At 28.9% G+C, this 16545-nt stretch overlaps 5 protein-coding genes across 5 annotated transcripts; 1 reads left to right on the forward strand and 4 right to left on the reverse strand.

Annotated features, from left to right (window-relative positions):
* Positions 1 to 2379: 2379 nt before the first annotated feature.
* On the reverse strand, positions 2380 to 2646 carry GO595_007931 (ribosomal protein L36e; the record flags this gene model as incomplete). Its single annotated transcript, XM_067921449.1, has 1 exon — positions 2380 to 2646. One exon carries the CDS (start codon positions 2644 to 2646, stop codon positions 2380 to 2382), a length of 267 nt encoding a protein of 88 aa, XP_067771765.1.
* A 457-nt stretch (positions 2647 to 3103) lies between these two features.
* GO595_007932 (Origin recognition complex subunit 4) lies at positions 3104 to 4087 on the forward strand (the record flags this gene model as incomplete). Its single annotated transcript, XM_067921450.1, has 1 exon — positions 3104 to 4087. The coding sequence occupies one exon, from the start codon at positions 3104 to 3106 to the stop codon at positions 4085 to 4087; it is 984 nt and encodes a 327-aa protein (XP_067771766.1).
* Positions 4088 to 5129: 1042 nt separating this feature from the next.
* GO595_007933 (TKL family protein kinase) lies at positions 5130 to 6648 on the reverse strand (the record flags this gene model as incomplete). The annotated part of the gene is made up of 2 exons (XM_067921451.1): positions 5130 to 5133; positions 5786 to 6648. The coding sequence occupies 2 exons, from the start codon at positions 6646 to 6648 to the stop codon at positions 5130 to 5132; spliced, it is 867 nt and encodes a 288-aa protein (XP_067771767.1).
* A 519-nt stretch (positions 6649 to 7167) lies between these two features.
* Positions 7168 to 7641, reverse strand: GO595_007934 (Transposable element Tc3 transposase; the record flags this gene model as incomplete). The annotated part of the gene is made up of 1 exon (XM_067921452.1): positions 7168 to 7641. One exon carries the CDS (start codon positions 7639 to 7641, stop codon positions 7168 to 7170), a length of 474 nt encoding a protein of 157 aa, XP_067771768.1.
* Positions 7642 to 10595: 2954 nt separating this feature from the next.
* Positions 10596 to 12398, reverse strand: GO595_007935 (ABC transporter E family member 2; the record flags this gene model as incomplete). Its single annotated transcript, XM_067921453.1, has 1 exon — positions 10596 to 12398. The coding sequence occupies one exon, from the start codon at positions 12396 to 12398 to the stop codon at positions 10596 to 10598; it is 1803 nt and encodes a 600-aa protein (XP_067771769.1).
* Between the last annotated feature and the right edge of the window lie 4147 nt (positions 12399 to 16545).

Raw genomic sequence — 16545 nt, forward strand, 5'->3', positions numbered from 1 at the left:
AAAAATGAAATTAGATGAATCAATAAAATTCTTTAATAAGCAACAAATGAAAATGCAAAACTTAAAAAAGCAAACAAAATATTTAGGAAAAGAAATTTTACATTTAACAAAATCTTATGAAGAAAAACAAAATGAAATAAAGTCTTTAAACATAATGTTAAAAGAAGCAAAAGAAAAACATTTAACTGTGCAACAAAAATATGAAAAATTACAAAAAGACTTTTTGGATAGAATCGAAGATGCAACAAAAAGATCATCCGAACACGATCAAAATATTATTCAAGAGTTAGAAAAGAGATGTTATGAGCAAAGAAATCAAATAGCATTGCTTTCGAATCAAGTTTTAATGAAATGCAAATAGTTTCAACTTGCACTATAATATTTTTATGTAAAATGTATGTTATTTAAAATTTTTAGATTCTTCATGTTTTTATATTTCATTTTTTATCGAATGCATCCTGTAACTTGTTAGCGAACAACCATTAAAACGTTTAGATTTTTTTTGTCATTGTGCTTAATTCAGAGGAAAAAAGATAAAAAATGATGTATTATGAAACTAAAATCAAAATGTTAACACACCACTCTACACCAAATGAATAAGTACATAAACATCTAATATTTTAATAAGACAAGAAAGCGAAAATTAATTTCCAAAAAATTGATATCATTTTACCACAAAAAATTAACGCATTTGTTTACAACAAGATTTAAGTAATATATATTTATTAACAAACAAATAATTTACATGGGAAATTTTCAATGAGCGCATCTAAATTACAATAAACCGAAGGACCGTGAACAGCTTGCTGATGTCGTTTGCTTTGTCGATGCAAATCATCATCAACATTGAAGTGCTGTTTACAGATTGGACATAATTTCATTATCTTTCTAGGTGGTAAAATTACATTATTCTTTTCTTCTGGAAACCTATACACAAAAGGAGATGAAAGGCAGTCTTTTGCTACATGACAAATATTTAATTCTGGAAATGGAAATACATTTTTAAACACAGGTTGAAATCCAGGAGCTGCAATAACAACCAAGTATGCTTTTGGGTTAACAGGTTTTGGAGTATCATTAATTTTTTTAAGATGTACTGCCCATGGAATTTGAGATAATTGAATAGTTGGGGCACGCATAACTTTTTCTGCTGCAGCTAAAAGCCTTCCACCTTGCGTTCTTGGTTTTCTTATTATGTTCTGTCGTTTTTCTGTGATAATCAAATCATGTTTTTCTTGTTTTTCTTTGGATATTGATGCACCTGAAACTGCCAATGTTGTTTCTACTGCATTTTTTATATTTTCATTTGGTATGTCTACAAATATTGAAAGCCCTTTAAAAAACATTGGACTAATTATGTCAAAATTTGAAACTTCTTCTATTTTTGATGTATTCTTCGATGTTTTCTTTAACCTGGGCTTTTTTGCATTACACAAAAAAGGATCACTGCTCACTTGCATGAAGGAGCGATCGAAGATTTTGATGCGAGGCGGGAACGATTAAAATACACACAAAAAAATGGAGTTCGTTTACTTTTTTCCGCCAATTTTTGCATTTGAAGAATTTATTCAAGAATAATGATGTTTTATAATTTAATTAATTAATTAATAAATAGATTTGTTATTCATATAAGTGGGTATTATTAGAGCTAAGTTGAATTTTTGTTTCCCTTTATAGAAAGGTTATAAATGATGAACGAAACCTTAAGGCTGGCATCTTGAAAAATAGAAATTAAGAGACACACAAGTTTTTATAAAATACTGAACAATCTTGTGAATAAATTTTGGGACAATATGAGTTTTATCATTGAGATAACACATTATTAAGATTATGTATGTTAAGAAATAATGGATGGATCTCAGATCTGAGATCTCCCTTAAATAAAAAATGTCTTTTCGTTATTTTGTAAATTTATAACTAAACTAAAGACTTATCTGAAAAACCAAATCATTTGGATTCATAGTAAAACCCATTTTTATTACTTTGTATATTATTTCTATGTTAATTTTTTTAAGGAAAAATATTAAAAAATGAAAGCTCTGGACAAAAAATAAAAATATTATTTTGATCAAATGACCCTTTTTTGAATTATTCAAATTGATGACTTACGCAAGAAATTTGAGTTCATCTTTGGCGGTCATTCCACCGTTTGCATTTGTGGCCGTTAAGTGTGAAAGTGGAAATTAATTTTGCTTTAGAGTTCACACTCGAAGATTTAACATATAAAACCATTTTGAAATTATCAAGCAAGATGTAAATACATAAAATAAAAAATATTATAAAAATCAAAATCATCAAATTTAAGATTTAATTGTAATAATTATATCTCGTAAAAACTCACGTCCAAATGAAAAAGATTTACTGTGGTGTCCTTATAGTTTAATGGTGATGTTGCATATTTTCTTCTTGAATAATATTTTCAAGATATACGAGCTTGTGCATGGCACGCTTGTGTGTTCCGAGGCGCTTCTTAAGGAAGGTACGAGCACTCTTCCTTTTTTCTAATTTGATAAGATCCATTGCACGACGTTCATAAGGAGACCAGCCTGCGAGTTCATGGATGACTTCACGGACGAACTTAGCGCGCTTGCCGCTTGATCCTTTCCTCTTTGTGTTCTTTGAGACTTGCTTTTCGGCACCTGACATCTTCTAAAAAGGTAGGCCAAAACCGCCAAAACCGCTTCCCTTCCATCCACAAAAGGAAATTGTGATTAAATATCCACTATTTTAATGAAAAACAGATTGTATTTTAGTTAAATTATCTTCTGCATTGGTACGCTTTTTGTAAAAATCAAAAGAATCATATTATTTTGTTAATAATTTTTACAAAATGTTTTTGAATTATAGCATCAAACATTTAAGCCAGCTTGTTGTGTCACTAACTTTTGAAAAATTGTTGCAAATGTTTAATTATATTCGTTTTTTCATAAAAAACGAATATGTTTCATTTTGGGTAAACAAGGACGTTTACAAATTTGTAATGAACTCTCTTCAAGAAGATCTAATAAATCATATAAAAGAAGGAATCGATTTTCCATATCTAGACCCATGTAAACAACTTATTAAAGAAAATCTTGCAGCTTTTGTTGAGAAAGGCTTTTCAATGACATTATTTCTTACAGGTTCTGCTGGTTCAGGTAAAACTCACACACTTCGGAAAGCACTTAGTGAAGTTGATCTTAAAGAGTGTTGGGTTAAATCAATTGATTGTCGTCTTTTTTCTGATGATAGACCTGCTTGTAAAGAGTTTCTTCGCCAAATGGGAAAACCCACCTCATCGGCTGTTCTTGATGTTCTCCGTATCAGTGGCTCTGGAATTCTTATATTTGATCATTTTGATCAAATCAAAATCATCAAACGACAATTTTTTCTTTATACCCTTTTCGATTCTATCCACTCAGACTCCATTTCTCTATGTCTAATTTTAGTCACTTCATCACATGAGCCTTTAACTAATCTTGAAAAACGTGTCAAATCACGCTGCTCTCCTATTTGCATTGAATTTCCATCCACCAGCGACTTCACATGTAAGACATTTCGTATGTTATTTGAATCTCCTTCTTTGACAAAACAATGGAATAAAAGTGTTCAAAATGCTCTTCGTCGTCCCGAACCTTTCGACAGAGTTTTCAGTCTTTCGCCATCACTTCATACAGCAATATCCTTTGCCCATGAGATCATATACAATATCAAAGGCCAAAGGATGACTTCTTCAGATGTTGAACAAGCATCTATTCGTATCATCGATTCTATTTGTCCTTTGCGTTTTTTAGATGGTCTTAGTCACCTCGAACTTATATTAACATTTATGAGTGTTTTCATGCTCACACAAAAAAGATGTAATGAATTTACATCAGAAGCTATGTATCAAGAGTTGAAAAGACAACTTAATTCATATCAATTAGTGAAAATGCTTACGCCAGAAAGATTCTCAGTTGCATGGGATAAACTTTTATCAATGAGGATAATAGTGTGCGTTGGAAGAGATGCAACAAAAGTTACAACAACACTTTTTGAGGATGATATATTGCCATTCACAGAGAGATTACCAACACAAGTGCAAGTATGGGCAAAGGGTTGGCAATGAGTTTGTATAATAAATTATAAAGTTGAGTTTATTGTTATGATATAATATATCTTACTATTAGAAATTTATTGTTTTTGATAAGAAATTATATTAGCAAATACATAATAAATTGACTAAAATAGAATTATAGGTTAAAGTCCAATAATTATTTAATATATTCCAGTTTTATTTATTTAAATTATCATACATGATATATTAGTATGGCATATGAATATAATGATTATTTATTACATATGTAATCAAATAATTTCTATAGAAGTATTATTTTAATTCAAAATTATTTTAAAACATTTCCTTTAAAATATTAAAAATAAAACGTAGCAAAATTTTTAATACAAAAATTATATGTCGAAATATTCCATTGAGCTTTCCGATGATAGTCTGCATTGTTCTTGTATATTCGCCAATGCAGTACTTGCGCATTGATAATTTTGTTCGAGTATTTCAGTTGCATTAATTTCCTGTATTATGTCATATTCAATTAACGCGGGCATTGCTTCCAAATAATTACTAATTAGCGCATAATAACTCAAAGCGCAATATTGAAGTGCAGACTTCGTTTTCAAATGTTTAATTGATGGCTCCATCAATAACAAATATTCATTTGAGAATGCAACTCTTCCAAGTTGATCTATTAAAACGTAAGCATTTAAGTAATATTTATCTTCATTCAATTTTATAACCGCATTCAAGTACTTATTCAAAAACATTGAATTTTCCATCAAATAAACGGTGTCCTCTGTGATTTCCAGTTTTTGAATTATATTGAATAGAATGATGAGCACTTTTTGATTATCTTCTGAAATCAAATCCGTAAACAATTCAAATGCATTTGTTAATTCTGGTATAAAAACGCAAAATGAATTGTTTTTCATTAATAACAAAAAAGCTTGAAATCTATACTCAATGTTAATCGTGTTATTAGTCAAGAAATTATTCAAAAACTCAGTAAAACTTTCATCAATATCTTCGCTTTGACATTGATGAAGAAATGCGACAATTGCAAAATTTGATTTTTCATAATTATTAAATACTTCTTTCATTAACTCGATTGTTAATTTATCAGGAAAAGATATTATTAAGAACTTAATTGCGAAATCACGTTTTGATTCATCTTTAATATGTTCCAATAAAATTGCATTTGGAACTTTAATTTGATAATTATTTAATGCGTATAAAGTTGAATAAGTTGTTTCAACGAGTTCAAATGACTGAGAACTTAAACATTGAACAAAAATGTTTAAACAATATTGTCCACGACTTTTATAAAACCACGGGAAAGTTTGTATCAATTTATATAAAGTTTGTATTAATACTCTTCCAGCACCATTTTTGATGAATATTTCCGAGCGCATTATTAACAAATCAATGATTTGTAATTGTATCGATGAAATCCCTTCTTCTGGTTCATCTAAATATATTGAGAAAAGTCGCAGAATTTTTAATGTTTTGATTCCGATTAATGAGCAAAGTGTTTGCATAAGTTCATTAGTAATACACGAACGACGATATTTGAAAATTGGAATTAATATTGACAATGAAATATCTTGTAATTCTTCCATTAGAATTGGCAATTGTTTAATGTAATTCATTTCAATGAATAAATTTAAACATTTTTGATTTGATGTTATTAAACGAAGTAATTCAAATAACGCAATTTGAAGTATTTGTATCGATGATTCATTCATAAATAAATACATAACAGATTCAATAAATGGCTTGGACATATCATAATCAATGATTTTGGTATAAGACAAAATCTTTTGCGTGTCAAGTGATCGAAATAAATCAATAACATTATCAAAACCAATCTTTGGAATGTTATTCTTCCAACTATTATAAGTTTTGTTGATGGAATCAATGGTTTCAACTTTAGAGTTGTTGAATGAAACTTGCATAGTAAGAAACATCTCTAAGATTTTGTTGAAATCAGGCCGTTTTTCAGGATTTTGTTCCCAGCACTTTTTGATCAACTTTTTCAATGAGGGAGGAGCCGTTTGAGGAATTGGAAGACGTTCTTCTTTTTTAAGGGCTTCAGAAATTTGTTCTCGGGCAATGCCTTCATATGGGATGGATTCTGTTTCTAATTCCCAAAGTAGAACACCAAATGAATAAACATCACTTTTCGTGGTATATGTATTAGACTTGAAAACTTCAGGAGCTATGTATGCTGGATTATTGCTGATTAATGGTGGCGAAAGTTGTGGGTCAATGTCAAGTTGAATTGAAGATTCAAATTCATACAAATAGGCAATATTGTTATCATCAAAAATTATATTGTGAGAATCAATATCGTTATAAACAATGTTGTTTTGGTGGAGGTTGGAGATAGCATATGCTACACATGTGGCAATTGAATTTTTTTGATCCCCAGTTATATTGTTTTGTTTTTTACCATGAAGTATTTGATGAAGAGACTTATCTGCAACGCACTTAAGCATGACCATATATGGCTGACGAGCAGTAAATCCAACAAATGGGATAAGAAATGGGATATCATTTCTAGAGAGAATTTGAATAAATTTGCAATGCTCCTGAAGTGAATTCGAATTGTATTTCATTTCCCTAACAATCAAAATTGAACCTGTTGATTTCTGTTTTCCGTACTTATAATTTACTGGAAGTGAATTTTTATTTTCATCAATATCTATGTCCCCTATATCAACAACATAATCAAGAGACCTGATGATCAATTTTTGGAAGTGATTTTCTATTGTGATGTTTTGTTCCATTTATCAAGTCCTTTGGTATAGAAAATTGAATAAACCGTTAACTTTATTCAAATTCAATCGTGAGTAAACTTATTAAACTCAATATGTGATCTGACTCAGGCGGTTTGCTACACAAAAAATAAATTAACGGTCGCATGGTCCCTTTCTCGCATTTTTGTTCAAAACAAAAAGATTTATAAAACTTTATGATAATATAGTGGGAGACACGTCGGTTGAACTCTTTTTTTTTTCAAAAAGCTATTTTTCGATATGTTTACATATATTTTCACAACTTTACATTCCTTTCAAAAATTCAAAAGATATGTCTCATTCAAATCAAAATGGTTTTATTGATAATCATTGAAAAAGTTATTCTGGATCTCCATAAAGTCTAAAAATCGTTCGATCTGGGGTGGCATTTACAATTCTCAGCCTCTTTGAAATACTCATGACAAGTCCGTTTATCGTCTGCCATTGGAGGGCTTCCCAAACATCCTTTACAATTTTTACCAAATCATTAATGGTTTTGGGCTGAAGTGCTTCTACTCTGGTTTCCATAATTGCCCAGACTACTTCAATAATGTTCAAGTCTGGGCTATATGGAGGCCAATCTTTCAAAATATTTATCTCCAATTCATTTAAAACGCACATTGTTTCTTTGGAGATATGAGGACGAGCATTGTCCTGCATGTGTGTCCATTCGCCGATCCCGTACTTTTTATCTGCTTCTTCAATTAAATTAGAACCGAAAATTATTTGTTCAATATAATCCTCTGAGTTCAGTGTTCCTTCAATGATTACCAAGTCCGTTTTAAATTGATATCCAATGCCACCCCATATCATAATTTTTGGTGAATGCGATTTTTGATTCGATAATTCTTCATTGGTTATATGAGTTTTGTCAACCCAAACCCAGCGTTTATTTCGTCCCAAAATAAACCACGATTCATCAGTAAACACAGTTTTCAAAAAATTTGTACTATTTTCAATATGAAATTTTGTAAATTCATATCTTTTCTGAGCTGCAGCTGGTGTGATATATACAGATCGAATTGGTGGTCTGTAAATTAGACCATTTTCCCTCCTATGCCTATTCACAGTTCTACCTGAAATTTTCAATCCAAAAAATTCATATAATTCATGAGCTAATTTTTCACCAGATATATGAGGATCTTCAATTGTTCTGCAGTGAATGTACACCGAATGAACATCTTTGATTTTTTTTCTCATAAATTCTTTGCGTTGGCATTAGATTTGATAATGAATTATATATTGTATTTTTGAAAATATCTAAAACTTTTTGACTCAGGTTTATATTCCCACCCAGCGTAATGTAAACGTGTCTGATGTATGCGTATCTTTGCGCAATAGTAATAGATTTTAAAAAACTTTTCATTTGACAAATGCCGTTTATTAATTTGTTTCATACAAACAGTGATTTTGTGAGGTTCAACCGCAAAGTCTTCCACCATACAAACAGATGAAAACAAAGAAAATAAACTCAATCATAAGGAATTGGAAACACTTTTGTCCTTTGAACAAAATATTTTTAAATTAAGTAAACAAATCGTTTCGCAAACAGCAAATTTAATATTAAGCAAATTTGATGCTATCCATCCAATATCTTTTAATATAATTTTATGCCATATGGTACAGACATTCCTTTGTGTTAGAATAAATGAATTTGATATATATTTGAATTTTATACAAGAAATTGAAGCATTAGAGGAAAAAAATCATATTTCATCCAAAATTTTAAATATATTTACAAAACCTATTTTTAATAAAAATACACAAGAAGTTCGTTATTTTATCGAGAAAATGATTGAAAAAAAATTAATTGATCCAGATATTACAAAAAAAATTAATTCTCTATATTTTGCTCATTACAAAAATAATGATACCAAGATAAGCATGAATTCAAATGAAAGAAATTTTTTCGAAAATAATAAAGAGCTTTCAAAAAATAATTGGGAAATTCATAAGAAATTAATTAAAGAAGGAAATAATCCAAATGAAATATCAAAAATAATTAGAAATGATGAAATAGAAAAACTTCAAGAAATATCATCACAAAAAGATTTTGATTTTAATCAAATAATTGAGCCATCACTTTATGAAAGATGTTCATTTATTAATCGAAGAAATGTTTCATTAATTGATTATGCAGCATTTTTTTCATCAGTCAAATGTTTTAAATATTTACTTATGAATGGTGCAAATGTAGAAAACACAGGTAAATATACAATTGCAGGTGGAAATGAAGAAATTATTCATTTATGTGAACAAAATCATTCATCATTTAATGGCGCATCTAAAACAGCAATTATGTTTCACCGAAATGATATTTTTAAATATATTTATGAAAATAGAATTGAAAAAAAAATTAAATTGGAAAAATTAGGGAAAAAATGCGTTATTTATCACAATTATGAAATTTTAACATTTTTATTCAAAGAAGGAATGAAAATTAATGATGATATTATTAATAAAGCAGCAATAATTGGAAATATATTTCTTGTTAAATATTTTCTTGAATCTAATCAAATACCAAATGATATTTTAGTTTTCTCTTCGGAATCAGGAAATATTGAACTTGTCGAATATATTTTAGAACAAAAAGGAATTGATATTAATGTTAAAAATAATATTTGCTTGAAGAATTGGTCATAATAAAATAGTTGAATTACTTCTTGAACAAAAAGGAATTGATATTAATGCCAAAGATATTTAATAATTTTATTTGATATTAATTGTAATAATTTGCGATTTAAAAATAACATTTGAAAATTGTTCTTAATATTTGAAACAGCTCTAATAAAAGCATCTGAGATTGGTTACAATGAAATTGTTAAATTACTTCTTGAACAAAAAGGAATTGATATTAATGCTAAAAATATTTATTTATTTTATTTTTTATTTATTTTAATAATTTTGGATTTCAAAATAATATTTGGAAATTGTTTAAATTATTTAATACAGCACTTATATTTGCATCTTCAAATGGTCATATAGAAATAGTTAAATTACTTCTTGAGCAAGAAGGAATTGATGTTAATGCCGAAGATATTTAATAATTTTATTTGATATTTATTGTACTAATTTTTTGTTTTGAAATAATATTTGGAAACTATTTAGGTTATTTAGTACAGCACTTGGTAGTGCAGCAATCAGAGGATATTCCAAATTAGTTGAATTGTTTCTTGAACATGAAGATATTAATATTAACGCTAAAAATAAAGTTTATTTTATTAATTTGATATTTCCAAATAAAATTTGGAAATTATTTAAATTATTTAACACAGCACTTATTTTAGCATCTTCAAGAGGTTATACAAAAATAGTTAAATTACTTCTTGAACATAAAGAAATTGATATCACTGCTAATAATGCCAAATTATTTTGTTTGATATTTATTTTATTTATTTAAAATTTTAAAATAATATTTGGAAACGATTAAAATTATTTAAAACAGCACTTATAATTGCATCTGAAAATGGTCATGCAGAAACGGCCAAGTTACTTCTTGAACAAATTGCATTATTAATAATGCAAAAGATATATATTTATTTAGTTTAGTTTTTCTTTATATAATTTCAATTTTATTTTAACAATTTCGAAATTTAAAGTAATATTTAAAATCAATTTAGCACTAAACTTTCAAATTTCGTACGCGAATCATATCTAAGTTTGGCAAAATATTACACAGTATGTTAATATGTTTTACACATGAATTCATTCACAATAAAACAAAACTAAATAAAATGTGGAACTTGATTTTATAATAAATTAATTTCTTACTCGATTACGAAGTATGTTCCATTTTGTTTCTGTGTACGATCCTTAACAGAATTATATTTGTTAATTCTTGGACGATGTGTCGTTGGGTCTGATCTCAATGTGACTTCCATTTGCCTCAAGAAGTAGTTCATACCCTTCACCAGTGATTGCGGCTCTCTTGCGATAGTCGAAACGCCTGGCTGACCATCGAACACGAGAACTCTATTCGCCAAATAAGTGGCCATGACAAAGTCGTGCTCGACAACAAACGCAGTCTTACCTGTGTTCATTATATATCTTTTGATGATCTTCGCAATGACAACACGTTGTTCAGCATCCAAATAAGCTGATGGCTCATCGATTAAATACAAATCTGCGTTAGCTCCTAATGCTAATGCAATGGCAACACGCTGTAATTCACCTCCGGATAACTTCTTCACTTTACGATCCATTAAATATTCTAAGTTTAATGGCATCATAACCATCTCCTTAAATAAGTTTTGGCTCATGGCTTGTAAGATTTTGGCTGTTAATAATTGTTCAACTGTGCCTTCGAAACGTGGCTGAATCTTTTGTGGCTTGTACGAAACGGAAAGTTCCGGAACTTCAAAGTCCATTTCATCTGGCACTTTTTGGCGGGCTAACATTCGAATTAATGTTGTCTTACCAACACCATTACGACCTAACAAGACAATGATTTCACCATTACGGAAGTTACCGCGGTCGACTTCTAAGGAGAAGTCACCTAATGTAAGTTTCATATGTGGATATGTAAATTGATGAGACTCATTCTCCATCTGTGGAAGATCTTCATCATCAGTGATACGGAATACAAGTTCCTCTTTACGGAATCGCATGTTTTCGGTTGGAATATATCCGGCTAAGAATATGTTAATACCTTCACGAACTGTAAATGGTGCGGTAATGACTCCATAGGCACCAGGAGAGCCATATAAAACAGAGATGAAGTCACTCATATAATCAAGAATGGCAAGATCGTGCTCAATGGCTATGACATAATCAGCCTCGTTAAGACAATCTCGGATAACACGGGCTGCGCGCATACGTTGTCCAATATCAAGATATGATGATGGTTCATCAAAGAAATATGCACCCGCCTTTTGAATGCAGATAAGTGCAATCGCAAAACGTTGAAGTTCTCCACCGGATAATTGTGGAAGATTACGTTCAAGAAGTGCGCCAAGTTCTAATTCTTCAATGACTTGTTTGGAATTACCACGGCTATCTTTGGCATTAAGCAAAACACCAACCTTTTGTTTGGAAACTTTGGCAATGTTATCGACATATTGTGGCTTAAGAATAACTCTCATTTGATCATTAATTAATTTGGTAAGATATGTTTGAATTTCACTTCCACGGAATTTTTGGATAATTTCTGTCCAGTCTGGTTGCTTCTTTGGATCAAGGATACCAAGATTTGGACGAAGTTTATTTGCAATGATTTGAAGTGCTGTTGACTTACCAATACCATTTTGACCAACTAAACCGAGAACTTGTTTATAACGTGGTTGAGGTAAACGGTGAAGTTTGAATCCGTTTCTTCCATAACGATGAATCGTTTCTGAATCTAAAGAACGAGGAAGATTGATAATTTGAATAGCATGAAATGGGCATGCACGAACACATGCACCACAACCAATACATAATGTTTCAGAAATCAAGGCAATTTTTTCAGTAACACGTATGCAGTCTTTACCAGAACGTACAATTGGGCAGTGTGTCTTGCATTCACGTTTGCATTTGCTAGGTTTGCACCTATCTTTATCAACAACAGCGAGACGGATGTTTTGGTCAGCCATTATGATTTTGGAAAATGGTCCGTGGCCATAAAAAGTGCCAATGATACTGAAGTAACGAAATTTCGTAAAAAGACAGAATGTTTTGAATAGTTTACATATTTTTTGAGGCATGCCTCAGTACTTACGTTTAATTTTATCACTTTCATTCTGTCTTCCAATGTTAAGCAACAATTTTATACGATTATGATGATATTTATAGACTAAATATATCTTTAATGTTCTTTTTATAATAAAAACCAAATGTAATATTAACAAATTTGATGCATAAAAATTTTTTATATATTAAAGTTCATCTGAAAATTTACTTTTCATTGCTCTTTCTTCTATTTCTTGAGCTTCTTTATCTAATGAAGGCCATTCTTTAATTCTTTCTTTTGCGATATCCAATTTTGGTCTTTTGGTTAATGGATTATTACATAAGTCAATTGTTTTAGCATTGTTCATTGTTTCGTCACTGCACCATGCTTCGCACCATAGCCAATTTTGTTCCAATGAAAAAATCGGAATTTTGTTTTGTGCGTAATTAGGTAAATCTTGATCCAAGTTAGCAAGTGAGTTTTTATCATTTGCCATTAATTGGTAATAAAATCTTAACCAATCACCGGCATTCGTTTTCCTAAATTGTATTAAATCAACTAAAAAAAGCGCTGAAATATGATAACTTTTACCATTTAAATGTTTCTTCCAATAACCATTTTTCCAAAAACGAAAAGGTTCAGTTTCATTTCTAGAATCACAAAAAGGAGTAAAAGCATAAGGAGCATTATTAATGTTCATTTTCATTAAATCATTTAAATTAGTGCGAATAATTTGATCAGAATCAATATAAATTATTCGATTTAATGTCAATGGGAATAACACATCGAGGAATAATATTTTATTTGCCCATGTAATTCGTTGTTTTTCTGTTTGATGTATTAACCAATAAGGCCAATGATATATAACTATCTCATATTCCATATTATATATTTCGGTCATTAAAGAAAGTGTTTTCTTAAATTTCGGTGATATAAAATTACCAAGTAACCAAAACTTTACTGTTAAATTCGTGTTTTTCATGACAGATAACATCATAATTTTTGCAAGTCGTTCATAAAGATGACCAGAAGAAACCACAAAAACATGAATCTTATTATCATTCTCATTATTAATAATATTCGAAATGTTTTTATCAAAATGATATAAATTTAATGAAATTTGTTTCCAAACAAATGATGCAACATTAATATAAGAATATTTTCCTAAAATTTCAAAATTATTTGTCGCTTTAACCCGAAATGTTCCTGGATTAGCTTTTAATTGCCAATATCCTTTATTTCTCATAATGATTGTATCCGATATAATTTTATCATTTTCTAATAAAGCTAATTGTGCGCCAACACTTTCAATATTATGTCCTTCGATAATAATATTAGAAAGTAAATATTCGGCATTGTATGTACCATCACATAAATCTTTCGAAAAAATATTATCAAGATCAATTTCAGCATTATGTTGTTCTATTAACCAAGTCTCAGGTATATCAGGTATTAAACTATAAATAATTGATTCATTTAAATAAGAAAACACACAATTATTATTTATGTTATATCTGTAAAATGAATTTGGAATATTTGTTAATTCATTCGAAGGATTAAGTAAAATTTTATATGAAAATAAATTGATGTTTTCAACATATGATAAAAATCCAATTACTTTTTGGAATTCTTTCGAAAAAGGATCCAAAACACATTCGATAGATATTGGTGAATTTTTATTTTCATTAAATAAAACACATGGATTATCTATATCAAATACATTTGGATGGAAATGTTTACGTTTTATATTATTAATTTCGAAACTTAAATTTAATATTATCCAAAACAAACATAAATCTTTTCGATCACGTTCATTTATATCTTTAGTAAATAACAATGTTCGTGATGTAGAAAAATAAGAAATAATTTGTGATGATATACTTTGTAATTCAATAAGTTGATCAAAATCTTCAAAATTGGATTTAATTGGGAAAATTTTTCCATTTATAATTAATAACGCATCATAATCATTATTTATAATTTGTTTATTTGGAATTATATAATTTATATTATCTAAAAATGAAATACGAATTGGAATTTTATAATTATCATTAAAATAATTTTTAAGTTTTGTTTCAATGATTTCTTTGTTACGTAACGAATATAACCAAATAGTTGATAATGGAAACTCTTTATCTTCATAAATATATTTAATAGATTTTAACATTTCACAAAATTCTTTTTGTTTTTTTTGATTTTCTTTAATTAAATTTATTGCAATTGGTGAGTTTTCATTTAGATCAAAAACTTTTTTAGTAAATGTTTTACTATAACTAAAAATAGTATCTAAAACATCACCATTAAATTGTGGATTTAAAAACTCACGAAGAAAACTTACAAATTCCATAGCATAATACTCAATCGATTCAAGTGATTCATAGCCTTCATAAAGATTTCCATTTACCCATAATGATGGCGATTTAAAACCAGTTTTGTTATACCACTCAATTTGTTTTTCTAAAGAATTCGGTATATACTCATTCCATTTCTTTTGTGTTATTTCTTCATAAGTTTCAGAAAAACATTCCTCTATATCATTACTATAATCCTTAGATGAGATTTTAGAAAGAAGTGAACTTAACGACTTCACTTCATTTATGAAACCGTTTATTTTAACGGATTTTTGATTTGATGAATTTGGAGACAAAATGACTCCAAATCTTGCAGCAAAACCTTTTGTAATTAGCTTATAAACAGATATTAAAGAATCTAAATCACCTTTTAATGATGGGTCAATGATTAAAATAATATTAATAAGATTTTTTCGGATTTTTGGCGGATTTTTTAAAACACCAAAAAGTGAAGTGAGTTTATGCTGCCACTTTTTGTAACCTTTGTCTTTTTCGAGATTATTAAGCCAAATAATTGGACCATCACGAATATCATAGACTGGTTTAGGATTACTAAATTCTAATTGGGTAAGAAAATCAATTGATGCATTAGATAAATGAAAATTCTCTTCTAAAGTTTTTCGTAACGTTATCTCTTCATGTAATATAGTTGCAAATGTGAAAGGATCAAATGTTTCAATGGGAATTAAACGGCCATTCATAGCAAAAGCATTTTCTCCTGCTTGGATTTGATCATTATTAAATTCATCAATTTCAGCTTCAAGATCATAATCAATTTCTGTGTTAGAAACAACAGAAGCAGACACAGGCCAGTTATGTGAAATGTTTCGTAATACTTTGATTTTTTCGTTTTTGTTGATTTTATTATTAATGAATGAGAAAAATGTTTGTCGAAGTCTTTTTGGTGATAGTTGCTGAACTTGCGCGATCCCAGTGTCGTTATGATAAATACTAGTTTCATCATAAGTTGGAGGAATAGAAGTGTTAAATGAATTTTGTGAATTTTTTACGTTATATTCCATTGAGTATTTGAAAGGTCGCATTTCGATTCCAAAACCATTAAGTGGTTGTTTTCTATTAGTGGTACTGGGCGTTGTAGGACGAATTACACATTCATCACTCTTGATTTTGAACGATTTTGAAAAATCAATGAATTGATGACACGAAAATTGTGGTTCAAATTCATATTGAACATGTTCTTTTGCATTTTTTGTTTTACGATAAAATTCGATTCTAGGTGAAAAGTAATGAAAATTTAGTAGATATTTTAAAAATGATAATTGAAATTCTGTAAGACACCCTGAATATAATTCACTAACTTCTGCTGTACCTTCAGGAATTTTTTTCAGATTCTTGATGGTTGAAATAAGACAAGAATATTTTTCTGGATAAAATTCATTAAAAAAATTAATTGATTCAGAAAAAGAATCAGTTTCTTCCCAGTTTGCATTTAAAGAAATATTAATCATTTTTTTGGTTGTGAAATTCACATTATGTGAAAATGCAACAAAAAGAAGAAAAAAGATCATTTTATTAAACGGTCATTTAATAAAAGACGATAAGTTTAAGCTCTACATTATGAAGGTTGCTATTAACATTGATGCTCATCAAACCATTCAACTAAATTTTATTTTTGGTATTAAGGACAATGACACTCTGTCATTTAGAGATGAAGATGACGAAGAAATTATTTCAGACAAATTATCTCGTTTTTCCTCA

Source organism: Histomonas meleagridis, assembly GCF_020186115.1.
Source record: "Histomonas meleagridis strain 2922-C6/04-10x chromosome Unknown contig_6, whole genome shotgun sequence".
NCBI classification, from domain to species: Eukaryota; Parabasalia; order Tritrichomonadida; family Dientamoebidae; genus Histomonas; species Histomonas meleagridis.